The sequence below is a fragment of the Phlebotomus papatasi genome, chromosome 5, assembly GCF_024763615.1.
Source record: "Phlebotomus papatasi isolate M1 chromosome 5, Ppap_2.1, whole genome shotgun sequence".
NCBI lineage: Eukaryota > Metazoa > Arthropoda > Insecta > Diptera > Psychodidae > Phlebotomus > Phlebotomus papatasi.
In genome coordinates, this window is record NC_077226.1 from 3,539,880 (window position 1) to 3,556,681 (window position 16,802).

At 35.2% G+C, this 16,802-nt stretch overlaps 1 protein-coding gene across 1 annotated transcript in view; it reads right to left on the reverse strand.

The window, feature by feature from the left end:
• Nucleotides 1–6,265: 6,265 nt before the first annotated feature.
• LOC129808791 (lysine-specific demethylase lid) overlaps nucleotides 6,266–16,802 on the reverse strand; it is a 58,340-nt gene continuing 47,803 nt past the window's right edge. The window contains exons 6-8 of the mRNA XM_055858648.1: nucleotides 13,842–14,264; nucleotides 13,487–13,763; nucleotides 6,266–7,725 (exon numbers count right to left, since the gene is read on the reverse strand). Coding sequence (XP_055714623.1) covers nucleotides 7,214–7,725; nucleotides 13,487–13,763; nucleotides 13,842–14,264 — 1,212 coding nt within the window. The 3' untranslated portion in view covers nucleotides 6,266–7,213. The remainder of the gene's footprint in view (nucleotides 7,726–13,486; nucleotides 13,764–13,841; nucleotides 14,265–16,802) is intronic.

Consider the following 16,802-nt stretch of genomic DNA (forward strand, 5'->3'; position numbering starts at 1 on the left):
GTTGTTTCAATTTTTCTCATACTTTTTTACCACAAAATTCCACTTGACAAAAATTATTTTCACGAAACCCGGCAGACCATACACCATATGAGCAAATCACAAATGTGTCAGAACATTCAAAACTCATATATTCTGGAAAAACTCAGAATAAGTAAAATAATATAGAATTCAAAGTATGAAAATCACGTAGAATACCAAATTGATATAAAATGCTGAGTTCAGATATTCTCAACAAAAAGCAAATATTAATTTTCTTTAATTTCGTAATTTAATTTGCTGTCGAAACATCAAACAGGTATTATTTATAAGCCTGAGGCCTAATACACTCATTGGAACTATCATTGTAGTGAAACAGCCTATAAAAAAATCAATTTTTCTGAAGTGTTACTTTTCCTTTGAAAATAAAATTGTTGGAAAAACCATTTTATCGATATGGAATCTATAAAACGCGACGTAAAAAAAGTGTGGTGCTCCAACACCCCATATATATATTAGATGAGCACATATATTCTGTCAGTAGAAAAGGTCTAAAGTTTGGAGTGGTATATCTCAGCTCCTGATGAACATAATTGGATGAGTGAACTATTGTTGGAGAGCTTGGTTCATTAGCTTTTAGAATCTGGTATACTTAATCTGCTATGGATAAACCATGGTCATCCAGAACCATTTATGTCGAAGAAAACACTTTTTGCAACGTCTTTTTTGACCATTCACTGCTGGGACCAGGAGTGACCCACAATTCTCGCACTTGGACTGATCGTTAGAGGAACTCAAAGGGTATAATTTGTGGAAGAAACTTTTTTTTGGACATCTTACTTTTTTTATTCATCGACTTTTGCAAGAATTTTGAAGTGTTAAACGCAAGGAAAAAATTACAGAAATCCTAAAAGAGTGCTTTCTGGAGGGGAAGGATAGACGTGGGGATGAAATTGATGTGATATTTGGATTCCTTGGATCAACTTATGGGGGAGTACTTAGAACGTTCCAAGTCGATATCTTCATTAGTTTGTCCAGAAAATGAGATAGAAGGATTTCTGTCATACTTTTATAAAATTTATACTTATACTTATATACTTATATACTTATATACTTATATAAAATTTATCATACTCATTTGAAGTTCATTAGCCGAGGAACAATAAATATATTTTCATTTAATGAAGAAAATTAATTAATCTTTGCAAAATTATTCGATTCTTATTTTTCTATTACAAATGTTTGACAAATCTGAGTTGTCAACACTGTACCAGTCGGGTAAAAGTATCTACGTCACTGGCAGTTCGATTTGGCCCACCTTATACTTGAATCATCTTGGACTCTATCGGAGTCAATTTGAGTTCAAGTTGACTCTATCGGAGTCCGTAGAGTACAAAAATACCTGTTGATTGAATCTATTGGAGATTTATTGACAGACATTTATTGGAGATTTTTATTACATTATCCATCTACATTACTTGGAGCGCTTACTTGAAACAGGTTTGGTTGAAATTTTAAACACAAAATCACACACAAACCTATTACAAGTAATGTATTGGTAATATGAATATTTTTCAAAATTCGTGAATATCGCGAATATTTCATGAATATTGCGAATATCGCGAATATTTAGTGAAATATTCGAATATTTTCTTCTTCACATATAAAACTGTGAATATTTTGTGAATATTGATTCAACGACATGAAATTTGGGTCAGTTGTTTGCCCCTTGCATTTTTGACATATTTTTGAGGGATAGGGAACGTATGAAAGGGGAGGGAGGGAAAAATAAAGAGGTTGGGTACGAGATAATGTCATTTGAGGAGGGGTCATCGAAGACCAGAAGTCGATATCTCTCACCATTTAAGCTCCAGAACAGTGAGAAGTTGAAAAAAAAAGTCGATTATATAACTGCTCTCTCTCTTTGAGTTCGAGCAGTAAAAAATAGAAACAAAAGAAAGAAAAATAAGCAAAGTCAATTACTCTCAGGTCCAGACTGAAAATGCAGCCGAATAGTATCCGTAGAAGTGCGATTGTCAGCCGGAATGGAGTTAAAGAGTACAATGCCCTTCACAAAGAGTGTACGATAAAAGTAATCACTATTGGCTTTAGGCACTATGAGTCCCCGAACCCTTGCCGAACCCCCCCCCCCCCCCCCCTAACCAAAAGATCCGACAGGTACCCAGAACGTTCAGAAAGCAACAAATTGAACAAAAAGAGAACTGCTCTCATGTTCAGAAGAGAAGGTAAATCACAGCCAATAAATCGTCGCTTGGTTCAGCAACTATGCCAACTGCATTTTGACTACTTTTCAGGAGACCATTTTTTCACTTCAATCAGTTTTCAGTGAAAAGTGAGCGCCGAATGAGATATTAGGTGAGATTCTTAACAATCTCACCTACTATAATCCTAACAAAATTTCATGTCGTCTGATCGACCTCAAATTTGGCCAAAATGTGTTTCGCCACTTCCTGATTCCGAATATATATGTGGCTAAGTTACATTCCCGGCCGGCCGGCCGTCCGGCCGCTCTTTGGAGCTTAATAGCTCCTAAACTAAAAAAGATATCGACTTGCGGTTTTCGGCAAAGGTTATATATCGGGTGAAAATTGCAACTTGGTGCATAGACCCCCCACCCCCCACCCCTCCTTCCGCCATTTTGAAGACCCCCCTTTTTTTGTTTTCTCAATAGCTCCGCCCCTATGGCATCGAGCGGGCTCAAATTTTAGTATGTTATAGCTGGGCCTTAGAGCTTTCCATCAATACCAAACTTAAGGTCCCCCGACCCCCCTGACCCGAGCTATAAGGGTCCCAAAAAATTTTCTTAAAATGGCCATAACTCCGGTTCTAATTGTCAGAATTTAAAAAATGAGGGCTTTTTGGAAAGCTCTCGTGAAATGCCACTTCCTCTTCTAACATCGCAAGTTCATAAAACCACCGCTAGGGGCGCTTTTTTTTAAAAAGAAAATTTTTAAATCTTAAAAGTTAAATAACTCAAAAATTCCATTGTGCATCGGGCTGAAATTTTAGTATGTTGTAGCCGTTGATTATACCTATCAAACAAAAAAAACCTTAAGTCGATCCATAACCCCTGACCCGAGCTATAAGGGGTCAAAGTTCGAACATTGACCGGCCTCTATCTCCGGTTCTAATTAACATAGCGACATAAATTTTACCTTTTTGGTTTCGTATCGATGAGCACTTTCAGATGGAAGTTCAAAAAGTCACCATAGGTGGCGCTGTGATAGCGTCAAAATTCATCGAAATTCAAAGTCACTTTTCTCAAAAACGGCATTGTGCAAGTTAATGAAATTTTAGTATGTTGTAGTCCAGTCTAGGACGTTTCCAAAATGGTGCGTAAGTGCGCTGTGGTTTCAATAGAACCGGAGATATGAAGGGTCAAAGTTCACGAAATTCAAAAAATCATATCTCCGGTTCTATGTGACCGATTTTGATGAATGAGGGCTTAAACGAAGGATCTCACCAAATGCTATAACTTTCTAGAATATTTGAACTTCGTGGGACCAACACCAGGGGCGCCACAGTCGAAAAACGAATTTCAATATCACATAACCTCAATTATCTCGACTGTCGCTGTACCGATTTTGATGATTACTTCGACATAATTGTAGAGGACATTTGTCTCTACATTTCGTCCATACATCATTTTCCGCTCAGACTACGCTATCACTCCGATTTTGCCGTTTAAGTGTGAAAAAATTGATTTTTCCCATAATAAGGCGCTTTGAAATCACTCAGATGCCAATTTGACTGCCTCTACTCCACCAAGACACTTAAAATAGGGGTTTAAATGGAAAGTCCCACAAAATACAACAATTCTTTGATATAGTTGAAGTTCAACAAATGACTACTTGGGGCACTCTGGATGAAAAAACGAGTTAAGAAACAAAAAACCTCGCTTAACTTGGCTTCTGAGTAATCGATGAGATCATGTTCTATGGGAAAATTATAGAGAACATTCTGGTCTACATTTCACCCATATAACACTTTTCTGTCAGTTCATCCAAATCCTTGATATTTTGGTTTAAATACAAAATTTGTATAATTTCACGAATTTGATTCAAGTTAACTGAATGGCGTCTCCCAACTTCAGCTCTAAATCGAATTTGCATGCACTCCGAGTTAGCTCACGTTAAGAATCTCACCTACATAAGCCGGTTAGGATTATCTGTCCCTTTTCTATTATGGCTGATTTAATAATATTGTATTATAACATTATAATAATATTGTAAAAAAAAGAGAGTATTAACGTAAAATTGTTAAATAAAAATTGAATTTTAAATAAATTGAAATACATATTTTTATGTAGTTAAAATAATTTTTAGAAACATTAGAAAGGGTAGAAGAAATGTAGAAATCATCTAAATACTCTAAAGAAATTCTGCCGATAATTTTAAAATTTTCTATAGAAATTCTGCAGAATTTTCATACAACGATCGGATCCACCTTAGAACAAAATTCTGCAGAAATTCTGCTGATTTTTCGGCAGTTAGTAATTCAAATCTGACGAATTTCTGCAGAATTCTGCAGAATTTGCCGGGTGGGAACTTGAGTCGTAAATATTATATATAAATAATCATTTATATATATATTTTTTTTAATTTTCTATGCCTGTATATTTTCCATTTTTTTAATTCTTCATTTTTTCTGAAAGTAGTAAGATAAATTAATATCCTGTAATTTTGTTTTAGTCATTCCCGATAGTTTTCAGTAGCTCTAAACCATCTTAAAGAATCGATTACTATTACACTCATTACACTCGAATATTTTCTAACTGAAAATCGTAATTTGAAATTTAAATTTCTGGAAGGCTTTCAATTAAGTTTCCTCTATTGCAATAGAGGGCGTAAGTTGAACAATATTTGAACATTTTTACGAGAATTCTGATGCGGAATTGACAATAATGGCGACCGAGCAACATAAATTTAGTTCTTTAGGACAAGCTTTAATTGCGCTACATGCTTACCAGGACACTTTTCCTACTGTAATTAAATGAAAAGCGCAAAAATCATTTTATTTTTGAGACTTCCACTTCCGCAGTATACTTCCATCTGAGTGTACACCACTTCCAACCTAATATCTCCCCCTTGAACAAATGACCAGCTTCACAAAGATCTCAAAATAGCGACGGTGCAGGAGGAGATTGTAGCGGAGAACAAGCGATACAAGGACAGATTTCTTGGACACCCAAATGAACTCGCAGGCCAGTTGACGGTGGATGAGGGAATAGAAAGAAGGCTACTCAGAACGAGACCTTCTGATTTGTTTCTGCTGTTGTAGTTAGCGGAATACTTTTTTTTTGATTGATCCGTTGAGATTAACCTCCACGTCATTCTCGTTTCTCTCACCTAAAGCTCATTGTACGAAACACTCTTGTATGTGCAGATTGCTTTAATAAAATGATTTCAGGATTACGGCGATCCGGATTAGAAAGCGGGCACTGTACCTTCGAAGGAAGAGGAGGAAAAGAGAAGATTTCCTTGCTGGAAAATATTTAGCCTGTAAAATTCGGCAATAACGAATTAGGTAGAGGAAATTTATCACTTATTGTAATATCATCTGCGGCTTATACGACTAGTGATCCGGGATTTTCTGTCGTCTTACCCGGTGAAGTCGGTTTTGAAGTCGGCGGCAGACGCAAAAAATGGAGATTGGCAATAAATTATTATTATTATGTAAAGGACTTCTCATCGATGATCCCAAATCTTCAATGTATGACAATTTGGGATAAATCTTTACTGTCAAATTTTACAGGCTAAATATTCTTGAGGATCAGCCTGAGTCTATTTGGGCCCTTAGGGTCCTTTCCTTAGGAGGGTCCTTCGGCTTGGTAAGGGGCCTTCCTGAAGATCGAAAAGGTGTTCAAGAACCGTTTGAAATCGAATAAATGTCAAAATAAATTTGTCCACGTGACATTTTGACTGTTTTTCCGACCTCTGTGCCTCCGATTCTGCTATTTTCTGCCATATTTTTCATCTTCTTCCCCTGAAAATTCCTAAGACGCCATAAAGTAATTTTTTTTTTCTTTTCAAAATAGATCACTTCAATCTCTTTATTTTTACCTTATCAATTTTTTTCCTTGTTTTTTTCTTTAATTTTCTCTTTTTTTTCCTTTTTATTCAATTCATTTTATATTTATTTCTAAAATTAACTGTAATTTCCTTAAATACTCTCTCCAGAAGTCGCACACAAATTGTACAAAAGTAAATAATAGAGGAAAATCGTTTTTTTTTCTTGTTTTTCATTCAACTCTCTCTTTCTTCCTTTCTCTCTCTCTCTCTCTTCAGACAAAATATATATAATAATTCATTTTGGATGATAAATCGTTCTAACAAAAAAAAAAAACGAAAAAAACGAAGAAAAATAAACTAAATGAAACACCTTTTCAAACAATCTCACGCACACACTTTTTAAATTCTAAATGTACATCTTTTTTTTTGAGAGAAAGAAAAAACATTTTGAAAAAATGAAATATCGTGAAGAAAAAAAATTTAGAAAATAATATTCAGGAGACTCTGGAAGTGACTTGAAAATATATTTTCTTGTTTGTTTTTTTGTTCTTTTTTTCTTTCTTTTTCAAAATTTTTTTTTTTACTATTAATAATTATTTTTTTCTTCAGATTTCTCTGTAGTAATATTTTCTTTCTCTCTTTCTGTCGTTCAAACTACAAATCTTTATTTTAGTTTTTTTTTTGTTTTTATCTCTTCCTAAATATCTATAATATTTTAAATTGTTTTTTTTCTTTTTATCTTGTTATTTAGCAATAAATGTAAGTAATATAGTTATATAGATGTCTCTTACACCAAAAGGTGCCAATAAGTATTTTTTTAATGTTTTTTCTTTTTTATTGTTTACTTAATTCTTACTAATTTTTTTCTTTAATTCATTAATTCTAAAAATTACTTCATTTTTCTTAAATTTTCTTTTTTGTTTTTTGTTTTTTTTTTCAAAAAAGGGAATTGGGCTAGAGTTTGGATTGTTATTGAGGGATTTTTTTTAATAATAATATTTCATTTTCTTTTTTTTTTAAATTTTTGTTGCTGAACTACTTTCCCTCAAATTAATACTCTCTCTCTCTTTCTCTCTATCTTTCTCTCTTTCTTTCTGCTAACGTACGATTCACAAAATTACATTAATAATTAGCAAATAGTTGTAAATTAAAACAAAAAAAAGAAGAAATTAATAATAAAAATAAAAGACATTCCTACCTATTTCCTACTTCCTGTCTGACCTTCTCTGACGACTTCGGCAATTCTTCGTGAGTTCCTTCAATTGGGCAATTTCCTCTTCAAATGTCATTTCAGTGTCAGATCCAAAGAGACAGTCATAGCTATAGGATCCAGGTGATGGATTCTGATGGGAATCACCATCAGCATCACCATCACCTTCAGCTGTCTCATCATTTGACGCCATTTTGACATAATCGACAAATGACATTTCCCTTCGTGCCACCAAAACATCATCATCACCTTCTGGTTGATTTATCGCCAATGTACCACCCGTTGCAGTAGCTGCGGTGGCAGTAGTTGATGTTGCAGCAGTTGCAGTTGTACCATCATCAATTGGACCACCACCACCAGATGTCAGTGATGGTGCATTTTCATTGCACTTGCCACAGTAGAAATCAACTTCATCTGTCACCTGAGTCTTCTGTACTCCAACACATTTCATGTGGAACCATTTGTCACATCCACCATCGCACTGTACCCAATCAACAAATTTTCGTTCTGAAAAACAAAAAAAGAGAGAAACGGGCCGGACAAAAATGTCACTCTGTCATTTCCTCAAGCGAAAAGTTATCTAGCAAGATATTTATTTAGTTATTCTAAAATGAAAAAAAAGACTGCCAAGAACTGTGAGTCTCTTAAGAACCGCACAATAACAGGCCAATAACGGACGGTTGAAATCGATTGACACATTGTTTCGAATTCCAAGACCTTTCAAAAGAATCCATACTTGTCCAAATCGGTTGACAAATACGCTCTCTAGAGCCTGGTAAACGTTTGATCTTGAAAAATCGGTAAGTCACGCCTTAAAAAATTGCTTACACATAATTTTGTTCGACAGGAAAAGCGGTATGAAATTGAAGCTTTCCTCTCTTGAGTAAAAAAGTATTATTGGAATAATACTAGTTCAGCTCCGGTTAAAGCCGATTGATACTTGTACCGGATTTAAAGACCTTTCAAAAGAACCCATACTTGCCCAAATCGGTTAACAAATACGCTCTATAGAGCCTTTTAAACATTTCATCTTGAAAAATCGGTAAAAGCTAGGTCCTAAAAATTGGTCTCGCATAATATGTTTCAATAGGAAAAGCAGTATGAAATGGAAGTTTTTCGCTTTTGAATAAAAACGAATAATAGGAATACTATCGGTTCAGCACCGGTTGAAACCGATTGACACTTGTCTCGAAGTCAAACACCTTCCAAAACTATCCATACTTGTCCAAATCGGTTGGGAAATACGCTCTCTAGAACTTTCTAAACTTTTTATCTTGAAAAATTCGTAAAATTTTTCACAATCAATGTTGAGGGTCGACCGTTAGGATGATATGAGTCAAAATGTTGGAATTTCGGTCTAAAAACTTTCTTGTTCTTCTTTATGTTTTTTATTGGCCGACGTTTCGATCCTTGGTTGGGACCTTCTTCAGGGCATCAAAAACTGGGAGAACAATTGTAAATATTAAAACAACACCATCAACTTTCACTGACACTACATATTGCTCCTCATCCATCAGCAGTGGAAGATTGACTCTTCCACTGGAAGGTCCCAACCAAGGATCGAAACGTCAGCCAATAAAAACATAAAGAACAACAAGAAAGTTTTTAGACCGAAATTCCAACATCTGACTTTTTTCACAATCCTTTCGGGATCCTTAGGGACCGACCTACTCCGGAGCCAAACGGTAGAAATGCTCCTAAAGAATCAAAGGCATTAAAAAAAGAACAAGTGTTTGGATGGTTTGGATCAATGGACGATATCCTCAAAACCCTGGAGGGTACAGTAGACTGATTTTAAGTGAGTTTTTATTATTTTAATATTTTTGGCAAACTTTATTGAGTAATTGTGATCGATAATGAAGAGATCGAAGACAAGTACCACAATCATAACCGACTAGGGAACCTATTAATTCCATGGCAGCCATATATCACGTAAATAGATCCACTGTACACAAATGGGGAAAAAAAACTACGAGACACTGGCACAGCGAACAGTATTGCATCAAGACTACTTGGCCGGACACCTACAGAGAATGGACAATGCGAGAGTAACGATGAGACTAATATGGCAGCAAAGTTCAGCAAGGTTCATTAATCAACTCGAAATTACAGACCTATTTTTTTTTTATATAAAGGGCTTAGATCATGTACCACCCTAATATGATAACGATTCGCTGATCCACCAGACCGACAGATGTTATTCCCAATAGGGCATCGACCAGTCTGACCCTTCAATGACTATTTTCCGTCATTTTCGTTTTGGATCAGCACACATTACCACCAAGATCGCACCAATATATAGCTCTTCATTTGTGTTAATCATCAATCACTGTCTAAGACCAAAATGCAGTATCTACAATCTCAACGAAATCATCTTTAGCTGACGCTGTATTGGAGAGTCGCCGGGAACGTTGGGTGTCTACTGTCGAGGGTCTCAACCTCACTCGCAGTAGCCATCAGGCTTGGAGGTTAATGAAACACCTTGGCAACGACCCCACCGCCGACAAGACTCTTCCACAAGTCACCGCGAACCAGATCGACGATCAATTACCCTTGAATGGCAAGATTAGCAAGGGTGCTGCTAAGCCAAAAATTATTGAGAGTGTCGCCGCGGGGGCTGATCGCCTGTCTGCACCTTTCCGTGTTGACGAGCTCACTACGATTATTAAAGCGATGAAGAACAGAAAGGTGGCAGGCATTGATGGCCTGTACGCCGAACAAATAAAAAAAAAACTTTGGACCTGTTACTATTGACTGGATCCTCAGGCTTTTTTAACTCTTTCCGGACCACAAGATATCCAGCGAATGAATTTCAGTAAAAGTCACTCTTGTCACGCTTGAATTTTCTTACAAGGTTGGTGTCAAAAAGCAAATGGCGGGCATTGGCGGGATAACCTTACATTTGACCTCTAGATTTTTGGGGACGAGACTACCCATAAAGTTTGCAAAAAGTTGAATTTATGTAATCTGCAATTGTTAGTTATCATACTAAGTGGCCCCGGGAGGTTTTTCCTTATTCTGGTTTAGAAATATCAAAAAAGGTCAGGATATCTGCAAGGAAGCAGAAAATCGAAAATTCACAATTTTTGACCAAAAATATCTCAGCTCAGGAGTTAATTGGGATCCTGCAAAAAATATCCTAGATTTGGACATCCTTATAGTTTGTAATCATCCAGAAAAATAGGATTTTTATCGATTCTAGATAGTCTAAAAAAAATCGTTGTTTCCATGGGTACCCAGAGTCCCAAAGGAGACGAAAAAGTTAAGCGCATTTACCGTTTTAAGATTGAGCTGTGCGTCTTCTTAATCCCAATCTTAACCGTTTTATGACTGAGCTGTGCGTAAGCGCAATTTTATCCGCTTTTTGTTTGAGCTGTGCGTGTTTTAGACAATTTCTTAATAGTTTTCTGATCTAGCTGTGCGTGTTTTTAGGCGCAATTTCAATCGTTTTACAGTTGTCTTGTGTGAATGCAAATGCGTGTTTACTACAACAAAGTTGAAAGCCTTTTGTGCTGAAGTATTGCGAGGTTGGAACACTTGAGCGACTAAGACCGTTTTACGCAATATCTCAATCGTTTTACATTAACTTAATGCGAGTTTTATCGCCGTGTCATTGCAAAAAAAAATAAAATAAAAATAAAGAAAATATACCGTACTTATACAATGATATAAGCTTGATTTCTATTCTTGAGCTTGGAATTTCTATAATTGCGTGTATTTTATTTTATATTTTACAAGATATATTGTTGCTCTGATATCACGATTTTTCTTGATCTTTGAGTACCTAGTAAACAGCAATTAATCGAAAATTTTCAAATTGTTTATTACCGAAAATAAAGAAATAACAATATTATTTTAACACAATAATCTACTTTAAAATGTTTTACGGTTTTATTGTGTTTAATTGGTTTAAGATTTTTTTTTGTTGGTTTGTTTTTGGAGACGAAAGAGTTAATGTGTTGAATCTTCAGTCAAAGTTAAAGCTTCTGGAAATGGTTTTGAATTAGGACATTTACCCTAATATAGATGTGAATATCAAGAATCGCACTCAATATTTTTTTTTTAAATTAAGGAAGAACACGTAACTGTAGGATTTGGGAAAGGGGGATATCGAGGGAAAACTCTTCTTTTAATTTAATAAATAGTTTAATTCAGTACTATGTAACTTCAGTACGTCTCCTCCCTTGAACAGAACTTTATAATATTATTTGTTCTACTGATCGGATACTACGTTCCCAGTGAAATCATTCCAAATTCCAAATTCATTCCCACATAACTATACGATTTTTTAAATATTTGTTCAATTATTATCCATTGAACAGTTTTATAATAACTGGTATTATTTTTTGCTACTTAAAATATTTGTTTTGTTGGTTCTTGAGTTCTAACAATTTCAACTTACTAAAGAAGAACCTTTTCCCGATAAACTCCCTGTCTATAAATGATGCGATCTTTTTTCTCCGGTTTTAGTTAAAACAAAAATAAACTTTTAAAGAGTTCGCGGCCAAGTAAACCGCATAAAAATCTATTTAAATTCGTATTTATTGAGAATATAAGTAGGTTAATCAAAAATCTAATCATTAAATGGCCAAAAGCGTTTTCTTATTCACGAGAGCTCAAACAAGATAAAACTAGAATAATAAACAATTTGGAAAGTGATTGTCATCAAACTCAAATTGTATTTAATTTAACTGAAATTGTATTTATTAATTGAAATAATCATTTAGAAACCATTTAAAACTTTAGAAAACGCGATATTTTAATTTATTTGCCTATTTTCTATGTTAAATTGATCAAACTCTCACCGGGAATACCACTCGAGAATTCTCTCCGGTTTTTCATGAGAAAATTTCCAATGGAAAATTTCATGGATACCAAATAGACGAGTTCCACATGGAAAGTTGGCTTTTCTCATAAAATTAAACTCCAACATCTGGAGGATACGTCCCCAGGAACATACTGATCGCACGATCAGTCGCGAAGATCGTGCTGATCGTGCAATTAGTCTCCTGGATCGTACTGATCGCGTTGTCAGTCTTCAGGATCACAGTGATAGTGACAATCAGTCTCCAAGATCGTCCTGATCGTGCAATTAGTCTCCAGGATCGTACTGATCGCAACAGTCTCTTAGATCGCACTGATCGCGAAGAGCAGTCTCTAAGATACCGCTGATGACGCGATCAGTCTCAAAGATCGTCCTGATCGTGCAAGAAGTGTCCAGGATCACACTGATCGCCTAATCAGTCTCGAAGATATTCCTGATCGAGCAATTGGTGTCCAGGATCGCAATGTTTAACTAATGATCGCCACGATTAGTCTTCAAGATCGCGCCCAATCAGTCTCCAGGATCACACTGATCGTGACGATCAGTCTTCAAGATTGCACTAATCGTGTAATCAGTCTAGAAAATCGTGTTGGTTGATACGATTAATTTTCAAGATCGCGCTGATTGCTCGATCAGTCTCGAACATCGCACTGGTCGCAAAGATCAGTCTCCAAGATCCTGCTAATCACGCGATCAGTCTCGAAGATCGTGATGATCGCCCAATCAATCTCCAGGAATCACACTGATCGCGCTATCAGTCTCCAAGATCGTCCTGATCGTGCAATCAGTGTCCAGGATCGCATAATCGTCACGATTAGTCTCCAGGATCACACTGATCGCCCAATCAGTCTCCAGGAACATACTGATCGCGCTATCAGTCTCGAAGATATTCCTGATCGAGCAATTGGTGTCCAGGATCGCATGATCGCCACGATTGGTCTTCAAGATCGCGCCCAATCAGTCTCCAGGATCACACTGATCGCGAAAAGCAGTCTCTAAGATACCGCTGATGACGCGATCAGTCTGCAGGATCGTCCTGATCGTGCAAGAAGTGTCCAGGATCACACTGATCACGCTATCAGTCTCGAAAATCGGAATCAGTCTTCAGGATCGCACAGATCGCGAAGATCAGTCCCGAAGATCGTCCTGATCGTTCAAGCAGTCTCCAGGATCACACTGATCGCAACGATCAGTTTCCAAGATCGCTCTGATCGTCCAAACAGTCTCCAGAATTACACTAATCGCGCTATCAGTCTTCAAGATCGTCCTGATCGTCATCCAAAGTGAACCGCGAGTGCCAGACTTATTTACCCTCCCTGGACTTCTACAGCCATCCTACTATCAATCGCGAATACCACCCCGAGATACTTGAACCTCTCTCTCTCTCTCTCTCTCTCTCTCTCTCTCTCTCTCTCTCTCTGCAAATTTCTAAGTAGGACTCACCATTTGGTCTGATGCACTTTGGAGCACTGCATTCACCTTCGTCATCATCATCATCTGAGATGGCTTTCTTCGTTTGGGTTTTTCCTTTGGATTTTTCTATTTTCTTCTTTGTGACTTCTGTACGTTTCCTCTTGACACCACCAGATGTCACTTGATCATCTGCCAGTCGTTGACGTTGCTTCAGTTTCCCATGTCTCAGTGATGCCTCTCGCGTTGATCGTTCCATTGGACTACCTGACCATCCACTTGAACTGCCCCAGTCACCTTCCTCGTACTCCTGTCAAATTTTATTTATTTTATTTATTTATTTTGTTATTTGTGAGAGACTGAGTGATTGATTTAGAAAAAAACTTACTGGACTGTAGTAGCTGCGGTAGCCATCTTTTTTCTCACGCTTCAAAATTCGCCAAATGAGAACACTCTGTTCTGTTGTCACTTCAATGAGATTGGCCTCAAAAAGGAGATTATCGAGGGTTTGAAGTGTTTCTGGTGATAATTTGACATCGTCTGTTGATGTGGTTGTTCTAGTGGCGCCATCTGCAACACCTGTCTGCTGAACACTGTATGCATGTTCAATTTCACGTCCTTTACCACCTTTCTTGGTCAATTGATCAGTATTTTTGCCATCACCGTCCTTTTTCTGGGCACCAGTGGCATCATCATCGGCAGCCACTTCGGTTGATGCTGCCTTTCCTGTGGTCGATACAGAAGGACTTCCAGAAATTCGTCGAAGGACATCAATAACTTCATCACTATCCAAAATTTGATTGGCCCGTTCCTGTTCCCGGAAATAAAGAGAATCTTTAGAAATGCCCCTTAATGATAAGAGAGAGGTACAAAGTAAAAAACAAGATGAATTTTTCTAGTTGAATTCCCGATATTAAACCAATAATCGTTGTAAAATTAGAACAAAAAGTTAAAATTTCAAACGATTATTGCTGTTAAATTCAACATTCACTTGAAAATTAAACTATCAGTTGAATATTTAACTTTAGTTGAATATTCAACTGAAAGTTTAAATTTTCATCTGATTATTGTTGCAATTTTAAACCTTGAGTTGACCTTTTGAATGATTATCGTTGTAAAATTCAATCTTTACTTGAATTTTCAACCAATTATCGTTGTAATGAACATTTGGCGACGTTAGAAGTTCATGAAAGTGCATTGTGTAAACAAGTGCAAGAAGCTGCAGGCAATTTCAACATTTTTTTGACTGTTTTACGGTAAGTTTTTGATGATTTTACTAAACCCAGGGACACAGGAAGTCAGATAGATTTCCTGGATTTTGAGAAATTCACGCTAAGATAGGATTACTATGAATCGTTAGAATGGAATACATTCGATACCATTAGCTCCATGCATGGAAATCTGAATCTGACTGTCTGAGCTCCCAAAATAAACAAAAGCCAAGCAAAAGAAAACTCTTATGCTCCAAACGTATCTCCCTTAATCCTCAAAATGGTCTTAGAGAGCAAAATGAGCGAAAAAAAATCTTTTTGCCCATTAGATTAGGGGCGTAAAGCATTCAAGCTTTGCGAAATGCTCGAACTTGTGTCCTAGATTCTGTACTCCTAAAGTAATTTTTTCAAAATTTAGCTATATTAATGAAAATTTTTAGTAATACAATTTATTCTGAAAAGTTTTCTCAAATTTAACCACTTCACAGTGTATTTCCATTGTATAATTTTTTACTGGTCAAACTCAAAGAGAAATAAATAAATATAAATTTTGTGCTATTCAACTTGAAATCAAAATTCACATACTTTTTTTTTTTTTTTTTAAAAACATTTTGGACATGTCTGAATGGCTAAATCTATAGCAATAAAATTAAATTTTTTGACCAAATTTAATTATTTTGCTAATCAAGTTGCAATAGAGGAAACTTTATTGAATGCCTTCCAAAAATTGAAATTTAAAATTACGATTTTCTGTTGAAAAGTATTCGAGTGTAATAAGTATAGTTGATTCAATGAAATAGTTCTGCTACTGATAACTATTGGGAATAACTAAAACTAAATTAAAAGGATATTAATTTATCCTACAACTTTCAGAAAAAAAAATTAAGAATTTAAAAAAAAAATGAAAAATATGGAGACATTAGAATATTTTCAAAAAAAAATATAAATAATTATTATTATATAATATTTATGACTCAAGTTCTGAAATTCTTATTTTTGACACAACGACTAAAGTAGTGTAAATCAGAATCTGCAATAATTATAAATGGTTCTTATATTTTTCAGCTCTAATTCGACAATATATTTTTTATTACGAACTTTTTTTGGGGTTAAATTAAATTATAATAAAAATAGAAAATTATACAAACTTTTACTAATTAGTTTGTGAATTTTATTTAATTGTTTAAAAAAACGAATATTGTAAATGAAACTGTTAGCGATTTTTTTAAACAACATTTGACTTGCACTGGAATATCAAAACTAACAAATTAGCAATTAAAAATAATGTGACATTTTAAATAAAAGTGTTAAAATTAGCTTTGAATAAAGTAATGAGAATTAGAAAATAGACCTTTAAGTTTTATTTAATTTAAAACAAAATAGTTATGTGATACACTGTTTGTTTCTATGCAAATTTCTTAATTCATATTTTCTTCTGAATTCTATTATTTATTTTACATATTTGTTCTTCGTGAAAAAAATGAATTCATTATAACAGTGAAATTTTCAGAGTAATTCCGCATGAATAAGTTTTCCAGATTAATATCGAAAATAAGTCTTCCAATAGAAATTATTAAAATAGAGATTTTATTTTCAGTTGAATTAAAATGCAATTACTATATCCAAAAGAATGAAAAAATAATAATCCAATTGTTGAAGAAAATTTAAATAAGATTATAGGCTTTTCTTTTAAATGCAAACGCCAGAAAGTGCCAGGAAGTGCCTAGAAGTGCAAGAAGTGCTGGAAATCACCTATGGCACTTCCGGAAGTGTGGAAGTCTTTGACGTTTTGCATACAAATTTAGGAAGTGCTAGAAGTGATTTACACGATTTTCGACTAATATCTACCCCTTGGAATTTCTTTTATTTTTCCTAAAAGAGTTACACATACTTAAAATATAATTATCAGTATTTGATAATAAACTAACTAATATAATTTGAAGGCGTGAACGTTCGTTGTACTTTTTGCAGAATATAATGCTATACTTTGATACTTTGAAAGGATCCTCTATTATCCTTTTATTTTTGCCAATGGGGTAGATATTAGTCGAAAAACTATGTACACCACTTCTAGCACTTCCTAAATTTCTATGGAAAACGTCAGAGACTTCCAAACTTCCGGAAGTGTACCATAGGTG